The 22,528-nt window shown below is 43.7% G+C and overlaps 1 protein-coding gene across 1 annotated transcript; it reads left to right on the top strand.

The window, feature by feature from the left end:
* The first annotated feature begins 576 nt into the window (after nucleotides 1-576).
* On the top strand, nucleotides 577-21,264 carry LOC115912146 (formin-like protein 19). The gene is made up of 15 exons (XM_030963556.1): nucleotides 577-648; nucleotides 1,564-1,650; nucleotides 2,544-2,717; nucleotides 4,778-4,926; nucleotides 7,718-8,129; nucleotides 8,626-8,788; nucleotides 10,883-10,994; nucleotides 14,572-14,662; nucleotides 15,202-15,288; nucleotides 16,912-17,064; nucleotides 17,972-18,101; nucleotides 18,238-18,270; nucleotides 19,683-19,786; nucleotides 20,471-20,554; nucleotides 21,160-21,264. Exons 1-15 carry the CDS (start codon nucleotides 577-579, stop codon nucleotides 21,262-21,264), a joined length of 1,956 nt encoding a protein of 651 aa, XP_030819416.1.
* Nucleotides 21,265-22,528: the final 1,264 nt, after the last annotated feature.

Genomic DNA, 22,528 nt, shown 5'->3' with positions numbered 1-22,528 from the left:
TTCCTGTGTGAGTTCATGGGCAGCTCAAGCTCCTGTTTTGGGGAGAGAAAAAGGAGAACTCTGGCTTTTCATGTGCTTCACCGAGTCCCCGTGGCAGCTGCACCTCCCTGTACCAACAGCAGTTTGCCCCCTCTTCACCCTGAACATTTCAAATGCTCCTGGTTTTCCTTTCATGTTGTCCTGTGTGCAGGGCTTTGCACTCAGGATGAGACAGACTGCCATGCAAAATTGATGTTTTCACTTCTTGCCAGGGTTTCTAACGCAGAAGGGTCTCCCCCTGGCAGTTCTATCTCCAGATATTACCACCACATCTCCTCAAGTTGTAAAAGCCCCTGTATATTTGATATCTTGTGGACTTTGACCAGGTTTCAAAGGGAGATTATATTTGCTGGGCAGGTTGTCAGTAGAATATAAAATATGAGTGAAATTGTAATTTTATGGCAGCTACCGTGGCTGTGTCACAAGCACTCTGTATCCTCCACAGCCTGATGAAAAACCAGTCTCTAAAAACATTTGATTGACTTTATTTTTCTCTTTCCCTAGTTAAGCCAGGAAAAAATCCTCAAAATCATGAACATGGTGAAAAATAAAGAAGTGAGCATTGAAGGAGCTCTGCATTTGGCACAGAAGGAGGTGTATGCTGAAAAGGTAAGGCAGCTCCTTTGATGTGTTTGGTGATATGTTCAGATGTTCTGGAGAGCCCTGCTGAGTGAGGAGGGTGTGTGGATTGCTCCCAAGGATGCAGTCCTGGTTTGGGAGTCACAAAGAGCCCAGTTCCCAACCCAGCAGGGCAGGGACAGCTGGCTGTGCTGCCTGTGCCCTGTGTGATGGCTGCTCCACGGAAATGCTGGCATGGCCTGGACTGGGGAGCTCAAACCCACACAAGGGTTGTTATTCCAAGGACAGCAACAACTCCTACATTAATAAATGTGGGGCACAACCCCAGAAATGCGGAATCCCAGGCTGGTTTGGGTTGGAAGGGACCTTAAAGCTCATCCTGTTCCACCTCCCTGCACCTCCCACTGTCCCAAGGCCTGGCCAGCCTGGCCTGGAACATTTCCAGGGATCCAGGGGCAGCCACAGCTGCTCTGGGTAACTTGTGCCCACCCTCACAGGGAGGGATTCCTCCCAATATCCCACCCAACCCTCCTCAATTTCAGTGTGAAGCCATTCCCTGTGTGCTGTCCCTCCATCCCCTGTAAATCCTCTCTCTCCATCTTTCCTGCAGCTCCTCCAGGCACTGCAAGGCTTCTCCATGGCCTCACCACCCTCAGAGTAAAGAATTCTTCCTCTAAATTCAATCTAAACTCCCTCTCTGTCAGTATGAAGCCATTCCCTGTGTCCTGTCCCTGCCCCAGGGAACAATGTCCCTCTCCACCTTCATTAAGGGAATTAACAAAAGTCAGGAGGGTTTTTCCATCTGTCTCCAGGTGGGATTCTCCTGCAGGGCTCCGGAGCTGTTTCTGCTCACAGAGAGAGATTTCACCTGAGCACAGCTGGGTTTGGGTGGCCAAACATTATCCCAGTGTGGGATGTGTTGCTGATTTCTGTTCTGTTTTCCAGGATCCCCAGGATTTGTTAACTGGGTCCCAATTTAACTTCATTATCTACAAATACAAACACTACCGCTGGCAGAAACGGATTCTGCAGGTAACCCTAAAAATTCTCACCTTTGGTGCAGTGTATAAAAATATAATAAGGGCAGCTTCTGGCAACACCACCTTGCCAGATGGTGATTTCCTGCTTTCATGAAGTCAGGGACTGAGGTTTCATGGTTTTTTCCTGGATTTCACTAAAACTTCTTGTAGTTTGGACAGCATTTGATAATGAACAAGTCCAAATCATGCATGCTACAGGGTGGTTTTTATTTACTACATCTTAACTGTACAAAATGTAATTTTTTCCAGCATTATCCACGCTTTTTTTTTTTGGAATGAAAATATTTCTTTAGACATAAAGTGGAAAAATGGAGATGTGTAGTAGATGTGGAAGTTATCAGTCCGGGAATCTGGATTAGCTTAATTTCAGTTCTCTAATTACCAGCAGCCTTCAAAATTCAGAGATAATCTTGAGGAAGGTTCTGCTTTGGAGGTTTCCTACTATAAACAGGACAGAGGGAAAGGTCACAGTGTGGGCATTGTTGGTGTGGTCTGTACAAGTTTTAACTTTTAACTTTTAACTCAGAACGGCTTTTCTCACCCCCTGCATTTCAGAGGCTGGAGTGAGGAACTGGGTGAGTGGTTCTGCTGTTAGTTTGTGCTGAAGGGGAAGTTTCTGCACTGGCTTTTGAGATATGGAGAATTTAAAAAGAAATAATATTTCAGAGTGATAAATTGATGAATATTAATCAAAAGAGGTGGAAACACAGTTTACGAGGAATATCTGGGTTTTTTTGTGACTAAAACAAAATTGGGCAATATCTTGATGGTGGAATGTAATTTTTCAATTATATTTATTCTGCTCTTTTATCTAAACAAAATTGGGATTCTGCTTTTGCCTTTCAACAAAGATGGCCTCGAGTGATGCAGAACTTTCTCTTGCAGCTGGATTTCAGCAGCAGGACCATTTTTAACATCGAGAAAGGCACTATCAGGAAGCAGTTCCCTTTCTCCCAAGTCAGAGGCTGCGAGGACTCGGAGAGGAGGCGTTTCAGCATCCTGTTCCACGGCAGGCAGCGCTACGAGCTGGAGGCTGTGTCCCTGGAGGACAAGAGGAAGGTGGGGTTGGGAAGGCACTGCTGGGAAAAACAGCTGGGATGGAGGCACAAAGCAGGTGCCAGGCACTGTGCAGGCAGGTGGGGCTGCGTTTCTCTTTACAGAGAAAGACAAGGCACAACTTCCCAAGGATATTTGGGATAATTGCTGGGAATCGCAGCTAGGAACCTTAGAGAAAGAAAAAACAATTTTTATCTCATATTTGGTAATAAATATAAAATATAAAATATATTATATATTACTATAATATATATTATATTATAGTAATATATTATATATTACTATAATATATATTATATTATAGTAATATATAAAATCACATATATAATATATATAATGTGTATAATAATATATGATATATATCACAATAATATATATATAATAATATATATTTATATACATTATATTTCTTTTCTGGAAGTAAAAAACCAAGTAATCTCATATTTGGTTATATATATAATTATATATATAATAATAGATAAGTAATATATAATATATAGAATAATGTATAATATATAAACTATATATTTTGTATTACATAATATATAATATAAAATATAAAATATATAATATATTATATATAATAATATATAATGTAATATATAATAATATATATTTATATACATTATATTTCTTTCCTAGGCAGAAAAAACAATTCTTATCTCATATTTGGTAATATAGATATATTATTATAATAGTATATTATGATATTATGTATATTATAATATTATATATATATATATATTTGGTACATATTGCTGCACCTGTGTTTGTGCCAAAGTAGAATGCAATATGGAGATTGTTTACCCCAAGTGATGGGTTTTTTTTCCTTGACCTATCAGGGCCAAGCATTTGTCCAGACTGTTGGTCAGGAGATCACAGGAACCACAAGATTCTGTTCAGAGGAGCTGAGTGCTTGTTCAGACTCAGTTTAGATGTAGTGTAATAAAATATAGTATAGTAAAGTAATTAATTAGCCTTCTGATACCAATGGAGTCCTCCTCATCATTCCTCCCTGCCATGGGGGTCACTTTGAGTGCTCCAGGCAGGGCAGGAGGGTGGGTTTGTTCTGCTGGGATGTGGAACAAAGGCAGGGCAGGAGGGTGGGTTTGTTCTGCTGGGATGTGGAACAGAGGCAGGGCAGGAGGGTGGGTTTGTTCTGCTGGGATGTGGAACAGAGGCAGGGCAGGAGGGTGGGTTTGTTCTGCTGGGATGTGGAACAAAGGCAGGGCAGGAGGGTGGGTTTGTTCTGCTGGGATGTGGAACAGAGGCAGGGCAGGAGGGTGGCTTTGTTCTGCTGGGATGTGGAACAAAGGCAGGGCAGGAGGGTGGGTTTGTTCTGCTGGGATGTGGAACAAAGGCAGGGCAGGAGGGTGGGTTTGTTCTGCTGGTACAGGGAACAAAGGCAGGCTGGCCTCGGGGTGCAGGCTGGCCTCGGGGTGCAGCCTGGCCTCGGGGCTCTGGCGCAGGTCAGAGGAGCTGCAGAGCCAGCCCCAGGTGAGCTGGGACAGAGGGGGCAGCTCTGCAGCCACAGCAAGGCTGGAACTGCTCTGGAGAGTTAAAACAGGCAAACAGAGCTGGTGATGTGCTCAGCTGAGTCCTCACTGGAGCTTTCCAAGCAGTTTTTGTTCTCTCTATAAGGTTTTTCACAAAATGCCCCATTTTGAGGATGAATGAGGATTGTCCTCATGCTGAGAAAAGACCCAGTGGTTCATCTTTGAGCATTGTCTGAGATTTTCAGCTGAATCAATCGAGTGCTGCTTGGGCTTGAACTGAGCTGAACAGAAACTTTGTCCTGGACTGCTTTGTATGTGAATTAAAAAGTTCTGGTTTACAGTAACCCCTTCAGAGTAGAATTATATTCTCCTAAGGTTTAGAATTGTGGCCATAAAACAAATTGTAGTTAAGGAGTTTTGCATCACAGAAAGACCTGGGTTATTTTATGTTGATTTATTTTACCCATTTGACTGTGGCTTTGTACTTGTAAAATCCAACTATTGATGTCTTATTCAAGGGAATTAACGTGGAAAATATTTTTTTCTCTGCTGCCACTTATTATCTAGATAATCTACCTGCTGAGCAGAGTTATACAGAGCAATTCTTACAAGAGACCAGTGGAGTCCTGGCCTGGGAGAGCTGCAGAATGTGATGTGATCCACGAGGGGCTGCTGGATTTACAACAGAACACCTTAACCTCCACTGAATGGGTGAAGTATGAGCTATGGATTTCCTTAAAACTTCTGATAGATGCATTTAGATTTGAATGTGCTGATAATAACTTTATTATTTAGTTGTTTTTCTAAAGTGTAAAGGTAGATGTCCAGTCTGCATGAGGGAAGCACTGCAATGAGCTGTCAGGGCAGTAGTGGTACCCAAAAAACCAAAGTTGTGATCTGGAGCCTGCTGAGAGCACTGGCAGTACAAATCTCTAAAGGTGATGGCGCTCAGAATACATTTGATGCTGGGACTTTGTTTCTCCCTTGACTTTTCCCTCCACTCTCAGTAACCCAGTGGTTTTCCATGGTTTGCTCCCCATTCTGCCAACAAACCTGAGACAGCTCCTAAAACACCTGGAAATTTCTTAAACCATCAAAGGAGAGAGAGGAAAAAAAAGTTCTGTCTAGCTAATGAAAAAAAATTCACATTGTAATTATCTGCACAGGATAATTATGTCAAAAGACTTCACACTTCACAGAAAATGATTTTAATTGCTTTTAAAAGGCTGCCACTGTATGTGTTGTAAACATTATCCTCGAGTGTGTCCAGGATTTGTTACCTTGCAACACTGAACAGGTTTGTTAACAAACAAAAATTGATTTCTATTTATCCTCAAACCCCTTTTTGTTTTCTTCTTGATGTTAATCCTCTCTCTTCCTCCTTTTTTTTTTTTTGGTAAAGTAAGTGATGGTGGGAGCACCTGGAGATCCGATTAAACCATAAGTCCCTGCTGGAAGAAAGAAGAGATCAATAGCACTGCCAGCTCCATTAAACAATTCTTATCACTTTGACTGCTTGTATGGGAATTGATGCAATTTTTATATTACGTTTAATTTGTTCTGGAGCAGCTAAACTTACTTAAATTCTTCACAAAACACCTTAATCAACCAGCCACACCTTGAAGAGAGAGTGGCGGGAGAGTTTTGTAGAACTGACCGAATGATAAAGAAAAACCCTCCAGCAAAAGGAAAAGGCAAAATGTTAAATAAGAATAAACCCACAGTAAAACCCAAACTCTTTGTTAAAAAGAGCAAGGCAGAATTCCAGAGGAGAGGCTGAAGCACAGCGTTCTGCTGGAATGGGAGCTCTGTATGCTCAGGCCATTTCCTCCAGGATTAATTATAATTTAAAGAGCTTTTCCCCAAATTTTGGCAGAGTCACTTGTGCTGGAAGCCCTCAAGAGCAGAATATTTTAACCCATTCCTTCCTGGGAATGAGGGGGTCCAGGATGAGCTGCCATGCAGTAACAGGATTTCCAGGAGAGGGATATTGGGCTGGATGATGGGGAACTAAATTTGGTGATTTGTTTATAGCCTGGTGGTGTAAAACCTGGAAGATACACAAACCCTGGAGTTTTATGCACTGCTCAGTCACAGGTGGATTCCTTTAAAAGCTCAGAGTCCCAAAGATCCACTACCCCAAATAAACAAGAGGTGTAAATGGAGAAGGAGGGACAGAGCATGGCTGAAAAATTAACAGGACTTGGGTCATTCTGAATCGATGGTCAGATGTAATTTTAGCTCTCACTACTGGGCACGGCAGGCAGTTCAGATTTTATGTCACACTTTATTTGGGTGTCAGATGAAAGCAAGAAACTCTCAGATAAGAACATCTCAAAGATTTTATGCTCTGCTGTTGATATTTGTGACTGTTCCATGGAGGGTGCTGTAAAAACGTGGGGATTTATTGGCATTGGAAGGTGCTTTAACAAGGGCCAGGCTGTGCAGAGAAGACACCAATGAGCTGTGTGTCCATCCCTTGTCCCTCAGGTGCCTGGCAGAGCTGCGGGAAGGAGAGCTGACCCTGTACAGCCTGGGGGACAGGAGCCCTGCAGCCACCATTGCCCTGGCAGCTGGGAGCCTGGGGCTCAGCAGGGACAGCGCCTGCAGCTCCTTCTCCCTGCACACCAGGGACCGCCACTACCTGTGAGTACAGCTGCTGGAAACAGGCTGCTAAAGCAGAGCTGTGCCTGCAGGGCTCTCCACGGACAAAAGCAGGGCACCACTTCCCAAGGATGTTTGCTGGGAATAGCAGTAAGGAGCTTCAGAGAAAGAAAAAACTATTTTTATTTCATTTGCTGCGCCTCTGTTTGTGCCAAAGTAGAATGCAATATGGAGATTGTTTACCCAGAGTGATGGGGTTTTGCTTCTTTGAGCAATCTCTGCCAGCTGTGTCCTCTGGGTCAGGAGACAGTCATGAGATCTGGTTGAGTGCTTGTGCAAATTCAGTTTAGATGTAGTGTAGTATAATATAGAATAATATAGTATAATTTTTATCTCATATTTGGTAACACATATATATATATATGTATATAAAATATATTATTTGGTATATATTACTGCTCCTGTGTTTGTGCCAAAGTAAAATGCAATATGGAGGTTGTTCACCCAAAGTGATGGGGTTTTGTTTCCTTGGCCTGTCAGGGCCAAGCACATGTCCAGACTGTGGGTCAGCAGACAGCCACAAGATTCTGTTCAGAGGAGTTGAGTGCTTGTTCAGCTTCAGTTTAGATGTAGTGTCGTATAATATAGAATAATATAGTATAATAAAGTAATTAATTAGATTTCTGATACCAATGGCATCCTCCTCATCATTCCTCCCCGCCATGGGATTGCTTTGAATACTCTACAGAGGCGCTGCACACAAGCTCAGGCAGCAGAGGATGGCCCAGAGTAAAAGAACAGCTCTGGAGGAATGAGGCCACCAGAATCACCCGGATTTCCCTGTGCTGGGCAGGATGCTGTTCACTCTTGCTGCTGTTTCCGGATGACTTTTTTCCCTTTCAGGCTGCGGGTCCCGCTGAGCGTGCAGAGCAGCAGCCCCGAGGCTGCGGGCAGGCTGCGCAGGGAGTGGCTGTCCCTGCTGGGGAGGCACTGCCAGCCCGGCAGCGCTGCCCCCCTGCCCCTGCAGGGCTCTGCGGGACGCAGCTCCCCCGAAGCTGACTATGAGGAGTGTGTGGCGCCTCTGAGCGAGCAGCGAGAGGAGACTGCCCGCTGTGGAGGGGGTTCTGCAAGGAGCAGCCTGAGGAACCCTGCCGAGCCTGCGGAGGGGCAGGCAGCCCCAGCAGCAGCTCTGCCACCTGCCCTGGGCAGGGCTCAGGTGCCACCAGCCCCACCTGCCCTGCCACAGCCCTGCAGTGTCCCTCCAGCAGCCAAGAGAACCAAAGCCTTTCACTGGGATCTCGTTCCTTGGGACAAGGTGAGGATGAAACCGAGGGCAGCTGTCACCCTGGGTTTTTAAGATTTTCTAAGCCTTCTGATGTTGACATTCTTGTGGTGAACTTTCTCACACACTTTCTGTAAATAACTCATTGTTTTGCATTCCTTTATGGAGGAGGAGAAATTCGATGGGCTGTTGGTTTGTCCAGTGTCATTGGAGAGGTGGCACTGTCACCCTCCAATCCACTGTCACTTTTGGAAATCTATAAATGTTAGAGTCAGAAAATAAACTTCCTTTTTCTTCTTCACCTTGAGAACAACGGTGTGTGCTTGTGTTCTGTCATGTCCTATAGCGACAGGCAGCTGTTAAAGAGAAAAAACCTAAATATTGTACCCATGTGACAATATTTATGGGAGTTACAGGAATGCAGCTGTGCCACAAAATGACCTGGATGCCCCTCTCTGTGTTTGCCTGGAACAAAGGGCCTCTGTTCTCCTGGCTTTCTGTTTACCCTGTGTCCCTCCTGTATTTTTAGATTCAAAAATCTGTCTGGGGATCGTGTGACCCGTGCAAGAGGAAAATAGATGTGTGCAGGCTGTGTGAGCAGTTCCAGATCCAGGACACAGCAGTGCCTTCGGGCACCGAGCCTCCAGTGAATCAGCACATCCTGCTGGACAGAAAAGTTGCACACAACTTCAGTGAGTGGATCCACAGGGGCTGTGAGCTCCTCTCTGGGAGCCTGGGCTGAGCTCTGCCTGCGTGTGCTGTTTGTGCTTTCTGCCACTCACAGGCAGTGATCAAGGCTGGGTGGAAATCCTCTTTTAATTCAGTGCTTCTCTCTTTGTAGAACCAGACTCCAGGGCTCAGCTGCTCCAAAGTGGCCTTTGCTGTAGAGATAAACCCCCAAGCTGATTTTTTATCCAAACCTGGCTGTGCCACTGAGCTGGTGTGACCGTGTTCACAGGGGTCTGAGGATGAGGGATGAGAGGAGGATCTGACTCCATGTTTCAGAAGGCTGATTTATTATTTTATGACAGATATTACATTAAAACTATACAAAAAGAATAGAAGAAAAGGTTTTCATCAGAAGGCTAGCTAAGAATAGAATAGCAAAGAATGATAACAAAAGTTTGTGGCTCGGCTCTCTGTCCGAGCCAGCTGAGCTTTGATTGGCCATTAATTACAAACATCCAACATAAGCTAATCAGAGATCCACCTGTTGCATTCCACAGCAGCAGATAACCAGTGTTTACATTTTTGTTCCTGAGGCCTCGCAGCTTCTTAGGAGGAAAAATCCTAAGGAAAGGATTTTTCATAAAAGATGTCTGCGACAGGCTGTGATGCTGCTGTCTTGGGGCAGATGTGTAAATTCATCCTCAACACCTGTGAGGTCAGTTTAAGCCTCTGACTGCAAAGGCTTTTCCCATTTAATGGGCTGCAAAGTCCCCAGGAGCAGGCTGGGAGGCAGAACCTGCAGTGCTGAGCTGCAGTGGGCTCAAGGATCCCATGCAGGGGGGTGGGCTGGGGTGAGGAGCCTTTGGGGCAGCTCCAGGCAGGAATTCTTGGCGTTTCCCTGGCTCAGGATCCTGTTCCTGAGCACAACCCTTTGCTCTCCTACTTCAGGTGTGATTCCACCCAAAGCCTGACCTGGAACAGCCTTTCAGAGCTAATGAAGCAGCTCAACAGCCAGCCCTGCTCTCCCTAACAAAATATTGTGAAGCTCTTTTATTCCCTTGATGAGAAGTGGTGGATGTTAAAGGAGCAGCAATAATTGTTCTTCTAAGTGCACTCTGCTTTCTGCTACAAAGATGCCTTTCCAACAAATTTCTATAACCTAGAGATGCTTTAAGATGGTTGCATGTGTAAAGAATTTGGGGCAGTCAATTCTGAAGTTTTAATGATTTCATCTTGATGAATATGAATAAGAAAAAATGTATTTTGGAGAGCGTGTAAAGTTTTAATTGGGACATGTAAATGGAGATAACTCAGAATTATTGCATCCCTTGGCTAAGAATTTGAAGGGTTAAAAGGAAGAGTGATGGCAAAGTGCTGTTGCAGATAAAAGAATCTTGTAATAGCACTTTTATCTACTAAATTATTGCAGTTTCTTTGAGGAAATGTCTTTCTTTTGCTTTGCAAATAGCACAATTCCTCCTTTTGATCCTGTTCCTCTCACAGCGTTTTTCACAGAGATGTTCTACATCCCTTTCTTAATCTTATCCTCATCAGTGAGAGTTTTGGCATATCCTTATTATAATGGACAGTACTCAGATCAAAAGTTAATTTGATCCTGAGAATTCTGATTAATCTTCCTGCAAGTGCTGCAAACCACAGTCCTTAAATTAATGAATTTAAAAAAGATGACGCTCCAAAATGCCAGTAGGTTCAAAATTCTGGAGGTTTTGAGTGGAACACCAGAGGAAAATGAGAGTTCTGAGAGATCTCCACACTAAATTCAAGGCCAGTGTAGGAGAAAATAGAAATTAAAATTAAGTTCTCTAGTGGATTATTGTTGAAAAAAGAAATTTCTGCCACACAGGGAGCAGGTATCAGTAAGAGACAAGAAAATCATCCTCAGATTTGTTTTTCCTTGATGACTGCTCTGTAAATTTAAAGAAAATATGAAGACTGAGATTTTGCCTTATCGTAGCAGCTGCTAAATATTTTTTATTCTGGTTGGTTTTTGTTTCTGCTTTCTTTTATAATTCTGCTAAGCATAGATGAGATACTTTGGTGATTTCCCTTCCCTTGAGCACTTCCTTCCAAGTAATCCCAGAATCCTTTTCCTCCAGACATTTTCCTTAAAAGTTTCCGTGTAAAACCCAGTGAGCTGAAGGACAAACTCTTCATCATCCACGAGGAGAGTGGGGGGCTCACAGATGAGCAGATTACAGCACTGAGAAGGTAATTTTGGGGGAAATTGTTTGGGTTTGGGGCCTTTTGGAGAAGGCAGAATCTTCTGCAAATGAAGGGAAGGTTGGAAAGTTGGTTGGGAGAGGAGGAAGGCAGACAAGAGGTTTGTGGGATGATGGGATTTTGGGAATATTTGTGTGTCTGAGTGGCAGGGATTTGGGGCTTAGTGCAGAGTGGAGATTTCTGTAACTGGACAGATTTCAGTGTGAGCAAACTATTGGTGTGTGAAATTCACAGGAATTTATCTTTTTGGATAGTTTGAGATGTAGAAAGAAAGGAAAGAAGTGGAATCCTGGAGTGGGATCTGTTCCATCCCAGTCCCCATGTGATACTTGGGCCATTTTAATAAGCATTTTTACATGCAGAAGCTTGGTGTGAAACTCCTTGTAACTAAGTGTCTTGTGACCTCCTGAGCCATGCCTTAACGGTGTGAGCTGAACTCACCCTTCCTACTCGTGTAGAAAATAAGAAAAATAAACAGCATCATCAAAAATCAACTCAAAATCCCACCTCAAATTCCTTCCAAAATTCCCCACAAGTGAATTATCACACTCAGGATTCAGCCCTGGCACTGCAGGCTCAGTCCAGGATCTCCAGGCTGCTGAAATTGCTGTGGCATCACTGATTTATGGCCTCTGGGCTCTTTGCCATCAGACAATAATAATAATAATGATGGCAATGAAGCTTGAAATATCATATTTTTTTTCCTTGAAGTCTTTCTTTGATGGCAATAATGCTGAGGGAATATTCCCAGCAGTGGAATGTGTGAGGGATATCGATTGTTGTTTTGCTCTGTGCTGTATAATTTCAAGGATTCAAACCATGCTGTCTGGCTTCAAGGCTTCTGTCCCTGGGATTGTTATTTACTGCCAAAATCGATGAACCCATGTGCAAATCTTGCACTGAAAGGAAACTGAATTTTTTTTCCACCCCAAGAGTTTTGAGTGTAAAGCTGAGATTCGTCTCAAAATGAGGTCTTGGATTCCCAAGGCAGTGGAGAATGGCAGGAGCAGGCAGGAATTCTCCTGGAGCATCACCCCTGCAGGTTCCCCTGGTACCAGGCTCTGTGGTGGGCTTGGCACAACACGAGGAGGGCACTCAGCACTTCTGGAGAGCTCCCACTCCATTCTGGTGTCCCAGGGCAAATTCCACCTTGGGGAACTGTGGCCTCCAGTTATGTGGGAACCTGTGGGCAGGACAGGAGCCCAAACAGGACAGTCCAGGGCTGGAAAATTGATCTCAGTGCAAATTGTACCTGTCAGGGTGTCTTGAGCCAGAGCACAGTGTCAAAGTCCTACCACTGGAGAGTGAAAAATACTTAAAGATGTCGAAATCCTTTTATTGGAGGGATGCCTTGAGAGGCTGAGCTGGAGCAGAGGCTGGGCAGAGCTACAGAATAAAGCAGGGATTTATTCAAAGGATCTCCTCCATGGATGCACCTTGGGCAGCACAAGAGCCCAGCCAGGGCTGCACCCAAGATGAACCAAAATGGCCCCAAAATGCACGGCCGGGCACGGGGTCTGTCCCTGGGATCAGTTCTGCTCCATTTGCACCTTGCAGTTCATTGTCCCATTCCAGCTTTAGCCCCTGCAGTCCCACCCTGCTTGTTTTTCTCTCTCCAGCCCACGGGGTTTGTGCTCTTGGGCTGAGATTTGGATCATTTGTCCTTGGTGCCCAGCTGGAGCAGGAATTGTTTTGTCTCCCTGCTCTGTGCACAGAGCTTACCATCCCTGATGTGAACCCAGACCCACACACTAAAGCAGCACAGAATGTGAAAAATATAAAAACTCAAACCTGAGACATCAGGAGAGTGAAAAATACTTAAACATGTTGAAATCCTACTACTGGAGAGTGAAAAATACTTAAAGTCAAAGCAAAAATTCCATTTTCAAGGCAGAGTGTCCTGCTCATGCATCCAGTGGAAGTGGTGGGATATCATCGACAACTTCAGGAATGAATTTGATAGAGAAACCTCTCCATCTCTGGATGATTCTTTATCCTCGTGTCTTACCAGCAAAGCACTCCATGTCTCTCTAAACTTAACTTTTTTTTTCAGAGAAATGGGAATCTTTTTCATTGTGCAAATTCCATTAGAGCTGCATTCATGTACAAAGATATTTATGGAATGCACTCACGTGGTTTTGTGCCTCCTTTCTCATGGCTCCCATTGTTTAATGCTTTAAGCTTTAAACCTTCCAGATAATCTGTTATTTCCATTTTCTATGCATAATGCAGCTAAAGAATTTTATGGGGTATCAGACTTCTGATTAAATGAAGATGTTTGCTGTCACCTTTTAAAATATGTTCTATGAATTTGCTTAAAAGCTCAAACTATTTTTAATGATGAGTAAACACCCTTTCATTTGCTAACAGCTAACTTATTTTTGCATGAAAATTCATTTTTTTCCTTGATGGTAAAGTGGGCTGAAAGGATTACATTTTCATCTGCTGCAAACTAGAGTTAATTCAAACCCCAGCAATTTTACAATTGAAATGTCATATTAATTATTGACAACAGTAAAATGAATCTTGGTGTTTGTCTTGTGCATAATGTGCTAAAATATTTGCTTTTTTCCATCTTTGCATAAATTCCCTGACTTTTACTGGAAACGTATAGCTCTGCCCATGAATGTTTAATCACTCTTGCTGCAAATTTAGAAGCTTGTTTTAAGAGAAAGAAAAGAGAGGAGACCTGAATGCTTATTTCAGCTTCTTTACACTGCTCACATGTGAGCTGTGACATGAGGTTGGTTTTTCTGAAGAAATGCTGTGAATTCCCCCAGTGGTGGCTCAGACAGGCAGGCAGATCTCCAAAGGAAGGCAGCTGTGCTGCTGTGCTTGTTTTTCCAAGTGGAGGCATATCTGAAAACATCAATATTCTCGAAATCTGTGCCCCTGGAGGATATTCTGTGCCCTCGTGAGGAAGCTGTGGGTCTGTGCTTTGTGCTGTCACTGTTTCAGCAAGTAAAAAACCCTGTAAAAATCAAAGTAAAGAAGAGAAACCCACCAGGTTTGGATTGTTGGGGTGTCTGAGCCAGGAGGGACAGGATGATCCTTGTGGGTCCTTCCAGCCCAGGATATTCTGTGGTTCTGTGATGACAGAGATGATTCTTGTGGGTCCCTTTTAGCCCAGAATATTCTGTGATTATGAACTAACAGAGATGATCCTTGTTGGTCCTTCCAGCCCAGAATATTCTGTGATTCTTTGATAACAGAGATAAGAAAGGATCCAACCTCTTTGGAAATCAGGGCCTGAACTCCTCTCTCTCATGGTTTTACCTTTTGTAAACTATTCTGTCATTCTAAATTCTCTGAATATCTGCAGGTGGACATTCTGGCTGTTTTCAAGCTTTATCTACATGGAATCATTTCCAGGTATCCAGAAGTATCTGCAGATCACTTTTGCTTCCCCTCTCCCAGTTGGTTCAAATCCCTCCAAAGGATAAGCAGTAAATATGAAACACAGAAACCTCACAAAATGCAGGGAATTCCAGGGCAAGGAATGGCAGAATTATTTCATCAGAATACAGAATGAAGAGGACCCCTGATTTTAATGTTCTCTTTACAGATATTTGCCCACACCCAAAGATGCAGAAAGGTACCTGTCCTTCAAGGGGCCTTGCTCAGAGCTGCACGTGGTTGACCAGTTCATGTTAGAGGTGAGGAGTTCCAATATTAAATGACACCACATCCTATTTTTAGGACACTCTCCAAGCTAAAACCACTGCAAGAAGCTGTTGTTTAGAACTTCAATTTACAATCTCACCCAGAATCAGTATAAGAGGATTATTCTGATGAAGACTTGGGACAGGGAAATAACAAAAAGAGAGCTATGGATCCCTTTGTGTCTCCAAGTCACACTCCCTCCTCTTCCTACAGAGTATTTATCCTGACCTAGATCTAGATTCCCAAAATCTAGAAGACATAATTATATATATATTATATATATATTATATACATATAAGAATTATAGGTGTTCAACCATTTTTGCTCACAAGAAAGGATTGCAATTGATTTTAATCATGTCTGCCCAGGAGCATACAGTGAATCTGCAGGTTTGTGCCAGAGTGTATCCACAGAATAAAATGAATAAATGAGCCCAGAAATTAGGCAAACAATGGCACAGCTGAATTGCTCGGTAAATAATGTTTTGGTGTGAATGTGAGTTTTTATGCTGGTTCTGCTCAATTCTGTGCAGATGTGTAAAATCCCCCAGCTGGGCCAGAGGCTGGATCTGCTGCTCAGCATCCGTGAGCTCCCTGAGAGCATCAGAGACCTGGAGCCTGTGAGTACAGGAGCCCTCCTGGAGTGTCTGTGATCCTGGCAGCTTGATAAGAGAGGCCCAAATCGCCTCAGTGCAGATTTCAAGGCTCTGTAGTTTGGGAGGTTTATTTTTGGGTTTTTTTTTCCATTTGTGTGTTTGATATTGTCCTTATTCCACCAAGGTTCAGGACAATGGGTGTGGCAGTAGAATAGACTTCCACAAAAGAGAGAGAAAAGAACAGGAAAATATCTTCAACATTTTATTTGGAGTTTTTAAACTTTCCACCCTCTTTGGATAAGCCAGAAGTGAATTTCACCATTAGAATTCAATTCCCTTCGTGGGGAGGTTCTGGCCCCATGAGCTGAAAGAATCAGTCTAAGGCAAGGAGGATGTTCATTTGACAAATCTCCAAGAGATTTATTATTTCCTGAAGGCTGAAGGAGCTGCTCCCCCTAAGGATCACAGCCCTGGACTGGAATTTTTGGGAGCGAGAGCTCAAGTCCCTCTCTGCCTTTCCCCAGGATGACCCAAGGGTGGGGAATGCAAACAAACAAGTGCCACTCTCATGACTGGATCCTGCTCTTCCAAACCCTGCCTTACCTGCCAGGTTTTGTCCGTGCTTTGATTCACAACAAGCATTTCCACGCCACCAAAATGTTTCAGAGGTTTTGCCCTCGTTCTGCACGGGAACGAAAACAAAATGTGGAATTTCTGTGAGACCAAGTGGTTATCCTCTGTCTGGCTGTGATTGAAAGCACAGTAACAGCGAGGGGAGCCCAGGAGAGGAGCAGATGGAAAGCACAGGGGAGGTGCAGACATTCCTGACCCTGCCTGCTGCAGCTGCACCTTTGCTGTCCTCCTCTGAAGCCCAATATTGAATATTTGGAAGTTATTCCACGCACTGTTTGCTTTGATGGATATTTAATGTTCACTGAAGAGCTAATTAGTGCCTAAGTGTGTTCTTATGCATGCTAGCACGTATTTTTAAACCACAGAATATACACCTGAAATCCTGAGGGACGATGTGAATTTTGGCTTTCAGCACCCTCTGGCCCTGAGCTGGGCTATAAATGCTTTAACAACAGCTCTCAGTGCACCCAAGTGCTTCATCCTCTCCCTGTTTTTGAATTTCTGTGTTGGTGGCTGATGAAATGAGGTGCGCTGCTAAAAAAATACAGATTTTTTAACTCAAAACAAAATCCCCTTCTGTGCTTAAATCCCTAGAAGGGAGGTGGCTTTTCCCCGGGAAAACTGAATTATATTGAGTTTGAGTACAGGAAATTATTATTCTTCCTTGCGGGGAAACTGTGCTAAGAATTCTGATAAGAGCATTGAGCTGGTGCAAATGGAAAGGAGGGAGGTGAAGGATGGAGCTCCAGACTCTGCTTCCCCTGACCCCTGAGATTTGGGCAAAACCCTTTTTGTGCACAGGAGGCTGCAGTCGTTCTGGCAGGGCTGGCTTGGCAGCCAGAAAGGATGTGACTCCTTTTGGGGTGGCTGTGCCAGCCCAGCTTTGTCCTGGGGAGCTTGGCCCTGCAGAAAATCCCTGAGGGACTGGGACAGGGAGGGGTGGCACAGGGAGGGACAGACCCCGCGGGTTTATCCCCATTTTCAGCCTGTCTGAGGGAGCTCTGTGTGTTCCAGCTGATCGCCCAGAACATCCAAGCAAGCAAGCAGCTGCAGTCCAGCCCAAAGTTTGTGGCTGTCTTGGAGTACATTTTAGCCATGGGGAACCACCTGAATGAAAAAGCTGGGAAAGAGGTGGCCAAAGGATTCCGACTGTCCTCTCTGGCCAAAGTGAGTAGATATCTCCTTGTAATTGAAGCCATCCTGTCCTGAGGTTTGCCAGCATTAATATGCCAATATTTTTTAGCATATTAATGCTACTAAATAATAAATGTAATCATTTTCAGTGTGGAGAGAGGCAATAATTCCTAATGAGGAGCTCACATTTCACCACCTGCCCTTGGTTCCAGGCTGCTGCTGAACCCTGAATTCTCTGGTGCCTGTGATCACCAGCTGTGTCCCCACTGCAGGCAGCAGCTCTGCCTTGGTGCTGCTGAACACGCTGTGCCTCCAATGAGGCAGAGCATCAGAATGCTGCCTGCCCTGGTATTAAAATCCCCTGGCATGAGGAATTGTGTGTGACCGTGCTCACAGGGGTCCCAGGGTGAGGGAAGGGACGAGGATCTGACTCCATGTTTCAGAAGGCTGATTTATTATTTTATGATGTATATTATATTAAAACTATACTAAAAGAATAGAAGAAAGGATTTCATCAGAAGGCTGGCTAAGAATAGAAAAAGAATGATAATAAAATCTTGTGACTGACCAGATAGTCTGGACAGCTGGACTGTGATTGGCCATTAATTAGAAACAACCACATGAGACCAATCACAGATGCACCTGTTGCATTCCACAGCAGCAGATAATCAATGTTTACACTTTGTTCCTCTCAGCTTCTCAGGAGGAAAACTCCTAAGGAAAGGATTTTTCATAAAAGATGTGTGTGACGACTGTGTGAGCTGCAGGCCCTGGTTAGACACCAGGCATGAGCCAGGAGTGTGTGTGAAACAGCAACATGAAAAGGAGAGGTTTAATTCTGTTGTTTTCTATTCTTGCCAAATGTACCTGGCATCTCTGCTGCTCCTTTTCCGTGTTTTATTTATTTTTGAGGGTGTGCTGTTGCTGTGCTCTGTTGCAGCTCTCCCTGCTGAGGGGCAGGGACAGGACCTTCACCCTTCTGCACGCCCTGGTGGAGCAGATCCTCTCACACCAGCCCGAGCTGGCCACCTTCCCCCAGGAGCTGACAGAGTTTGAAGCTGTTCCTGATGGTGAGAGGAGGGGAGGGGGAAAAATAATCAACAAATAAAAAATTAATTCCTTCAGCTTCTGTCCTTCTCACTGTATAAATGATATTATCATTATAAATGGCATTATATGTTTTTCCCCCTCTCTCTTCCTTTGCAGCATCCATGAAGGGCCTCAGTGCTGAAGTTGATGGTATGTAAATGTGGTTTCTACATTCAGAGGCAGATTTTCATGCACTGTGCAGTCATTTGGAAAAGGTTTTCACTGCGCCTCTGTAGTTTGTAAAGAGAGTTAAAGGTTCAAAACATTGAGGTGAAAGTGTTGCCATGGAGATGCTTAACCTGCCATGTTACTGTGAGGAATTAAAAAAAGAAAAGAAATATTGAAGTGTGTCCAGGTGGTTTAGAAATGTAAAAAAAATGTACTGGCCACGATAAATAGAGTTTATCATAAAATACAGAAGTTAAGTGGTACAAGTGCTCCATCACAGGGATGGCTGGGAGAGTCCCTGGGAGATGGGAGTGGGAATGCAGCAGGAGGAACTTCCTGGAGTTCAAGAACTTTCTGGAAACAAACTGGATTCCTGCTCTGAAAAGGGCTCCAGTGAAGTCAACAGGAGGGGCAGAACAAGGTTGTTCAAATGGAAGATGGATTTTGTGGGGTGGATTTTGTAGGATGGATCTTGTAGGATGGATCTTGTCAGATGGATTTTTGTAGGACGGATTTTGTAGGATGGATTTTGTAGGACGGATTTTGTGGGATGGATTTTGTAGGATGGATTTTGTAGGACGGATTTTGTGGGACGGATTTTGTAGGACGGATTTTGTAGGACGGATTTTGTAGGATGGATTTTGTAGGATGGATTTTGTAGGATGGATTTTATAGGATGGATCTTGTAGGACGGATTTTGTAGGATGGATCTTGTAAGATGGATTTTGTAGGATGGATTTTGTAGGATGGATTTTATAGGATGGATTTCCATCTCCCCATGGAACAGTCCCATGGGCTGTGAGCTCAGTGGGTTTTACACTGACCCCTTTGAGAGCTGACAGCAGAGTGTCAGTGGGTGGAAATGATGTTTATTCTGTTGAAATCTGTCAAAATCTGTGTTTTGGAGGTGTGACGTGGGTGTTGGCCATAACTCCAGACCAACAGTGCCAATTTCAGCCTTTGGTAAGAGATCTGAATGATGCTCACTCTCACCTTTGGTTTTGCAAACCCTTGAGCCCCTTTGGGGCCCTGGGAGCAGCTCGAGGCTCCTTCAGTGTGTTTTATCCTGCTCCAAAAATTCCAATCCACCCTCCACTCCAGGGTGTTGTCTCCATGGCTGATCCCAGTGCCCAGCCTGGGGAAGGGCAGGTTTGTGGCTGCTGCAGTACCACGCTCCCAACCTCTCCATTATCCTGCGCTTGCAGGGATGTGATCACATTTTTTCCCTGAGAAAATTCCTCTTTCAGGAGCTCTACCTCCCACCAGGAACTTAATGCTCCTAGATAAATATTGTAGACCCACATTCTCCTTTATTTTCCTAAATGAGACAATTGCAGCCCTTTGGACACCTCTTCCTGCTGGCGAAATTCCTCATTTTCTGTTCCTTTTGTCAGTTTTAAGGAAAGAGCTGGAGAACCTTATCCAGTGCAGGAGGCTCCTCAAACCCAAAGCAAGCAAGGCAACACCCCATGAGTCCCAGTTCTGCAAGGAGCTGAAGGTAAATCCACCACAACCTCCTTGTGGGCTGGAGTAAGGGAGGAGTAACCTGGGAGTTGGTGCTGACACCTGGGAATGAGGAGAATTTGCGGGAAAGTGGCTTTGTATTCCCTTCTGAGGGGGTCTCGTGCTGTGATCTGCAGTGTGGGAAGGGTTTGCAGGGTTTCTGCACCTCCTGTTTTCCCTTCCCAGGCACTCTGGAGTTTAACCCAATATTTTATCATAATTTTAAATGCTTTTCAGAATTAAAAAAAAAAATATCTAAAATGTGGGTGTAACAAACAAGGCAAAATGAAGAAATTTTATTTCCAGGCTTGTTTCTAAAGCCCTCTTTCTGCCCCTTAAGCACCTGGAACTGGAAGTGTTTGCTGCACAGGCAAAAAAGCCAAATATTCTGGAAATCAGGACCTTGTGATGCCTCTCTGGCTCTGCCACTTTGAATGGATTTAGGTTTTGTCATTTTATAATACACTTAAAATTCTCTAATGTTAATGTTTCTTTTTTTTTTTTTTTTGTCTTTGATGTCTTAATTCCTGCAAGGGAATGTGTGTGCTCCTCTTTTGTGAAATGTGAAATTTTTATGACATGAAAATTTCACCCTGAATGATTTTGTTTTCGCTGCTGTTTAATTCCTGCTTTAATCCTATGCTCCTACAGCAAATTAAGACGTTTTATTTTATTACAGGATTTAATTCAGAAATATGAAGGGGATCTCTCCCAGCTGTCAAAAAGATGTGAGGAAATGAAGAAGCTTTATAGCAACGTACTGGTACATATCATATTGAAAATAAAGCTACATTTCTATTTTAAAAGGGAAGAAAGGAGGGGAGAGGAGTGCAAGAAATTCCCACTTGCCTTATATTTACACTGGCTGTAGGAAAAGAAAGAAAATCCCATATTTAACAGTGGTCAGAGATCTTAAGGAAAGGGACAGAAGTGCAGTGATAACCTCTGAAACTGGAACAATATCCTGGTCCTGGATTTGGGACATTTTGTACACATTGTCTTTAATGAATGGATTCATCTACCAAGCTGCAGAGCCAGAAAACTTCAGGATTTGCTGAATTTTCTCCTCTTCAGCTGCAGCTTTGTGGTCCAGCCAGAGAGATTACCCAGGTTACTGAGGTGATTCAGTGACAGCTCCTTAGATCACTTCTATTTGGGATATTTCGGGTCTCAGTTCCCTGGAGATTTCAGACAGCTCAAAGTTTGCTTCTTCCTCCTCTTCCCCTTCTTCTTTTACCTTTTATTCCTCTTCTTTATATTAACAATAATGGACGTATTTCACTTTTCCCTGCCCTTTGAATTCCCTTAAGCTCCTGCCTTGGATCACCCAGGTGTGCTGAAGTTAAATATTTTTATTTCCACTTGCAGGTGAGGTTTGGGGAGCCCGCAGACCTGGACTCCCAGGAGCTCTTTGGGTGGATCTGCTCCTTCATCTGTGAGTTCAGGAAGGCGTGTGCTGAGCTCACACCGTGAGAACACACATTCCATGGGCGGGGAGGGAAGGAGGAGCCCAGGATTGTTAATTTTTAATCGGTTTTTTCTTTACTGATAAGCAGCACCTTGCCAATCTCGCCCGTGCAGCACAACACCTTGGTTTTGAGAGACATTCCATTTCAGATGTGTAATTTTATGTGGTATTTAACTTGTAACATCCCAGATCACTGAGGAGCCTCTCAATTTTGTGCTTTTGTACCTTGAGATTCCCATATATTGAAAGAAACCCACTTTTGACCTTTTACAATTTCTCTTTTCAGTCTTTTCCTTTGAATACCCCAGCTTCTGACCCAGTTTTAATTATTATTTTCATTATTCTGTACGGTGATCTAATTTCTAAAGAATACTTCACACATTTTATAATGAAATGGGGAGCTGTTACCCACAGAGGAGAATATTTAAACAAAGTCTTGTTTATTTTGCTATGAAAACATTGCAAACCTGCTATGTCATGAAGAAAGTATCTAGCTGAGTGTTTTATTTTGCCTTGTGCCCACTAAGCAGGATGAAAAGATAGCACTTTTTATGGCAAATGTCATAAGTTTGCCACAAATGCTACAGAAATTAATCAATATAGAAGATTTGCATTGCAGGAAGAGAAGAATGTCAGAGCAGCAAAATAAAAAACTGTCATGAAGCATCTAAGGAATGGATATGGGATTATCCATGGTTTTCAAAAGAGGAAGTGTTTCTGTTGTTTTTGTTGGCTTTTACATGTTTTTAATTAGAATAATTATCTGGAGCTCAAGGAGTGGGAGGAGAAGAGGCCTAGAGATGCAAAGACAAAATTGTGTGTTTAACATTAAAAGCAGAAAACTGTTGTAAAAGGGCATTGATAAAATGTGGCATTTCCCCTCTCAGGTTTGGAAGCAGTGTGGGCTGAGAGAAAAGTGAAAATTATTTATTTTAGGAAAGTTATGTGATTTATTTTGGGTCTTTCTGCCCAGTGTTTGGGGTTTGATGGAAATGCTGAGCACTCTCCCGGCCCTGAGCACTGAGAGGAGCTGGGGCTGAAACCCTGAAAGGTTCAGGTGGCCTCAGCCCTCAGAGACCCCTCTGAGCTGGGATTGAACCCTCTCTGAGCTGGGATTGAACCCTCTCTGAGCTGGGATTGAACCTCTCTGAGCTGGGATTGAACCCTCTCTGAGCTGGGATTGAACCCTTCTCTGAGCTGGGATTGAACCCTCTCTGAGCTGGGATTGAACCCTCTCTGAGCTGGGATTTAACCCTCTATGAGCTGGGA

Source organism: Camarhynchus parvulus, chromosome 20 (genome assembly GCF_901933205.1).
Source record: "Camarhynchus parvulus chromosome 20, STF_HiC, whole genome shotgun sequence".
In the NCBI taxonomy this organism is placed as follows: domain Eukaryota; kingdom Metazoa; phylum Chordata; class Aves; order Passeriformes; family Thraupidae; genus Camarhynchus; species Camarhynchus parvulus.
The sequence above is the reverse complement of the archived record's forward strand: the minus strand, read 5'-3'. Positions and strand labels throughout refer to the sequence as shown.

Excerpts from the sequence above, each read along its gene's own strand:
- LOC115912146 (XM_030963556.1), top strand. The coding sequence starts at position 577 with ATGGTGAAAAATAAAGAAGTGAGCATTGAAGGAGCTCTGCATTTGGCA. Across the intron at positions 649-1,563 it reads AGGAGGTGTATGCTGAAAAG|GATCCCCAGGATTTGTTAAC; the intron begins GTAAGGCAGCTC and ends TCTGTTTTCCAG. Across the intron at positions 15,289-16,911 it reads GCATCAGAGACCTGGAGCCT|CTGATCGCCCAGAACATCCA; the intron begins GTGAGTACAGGA and ends TGTGTGTTCCAG.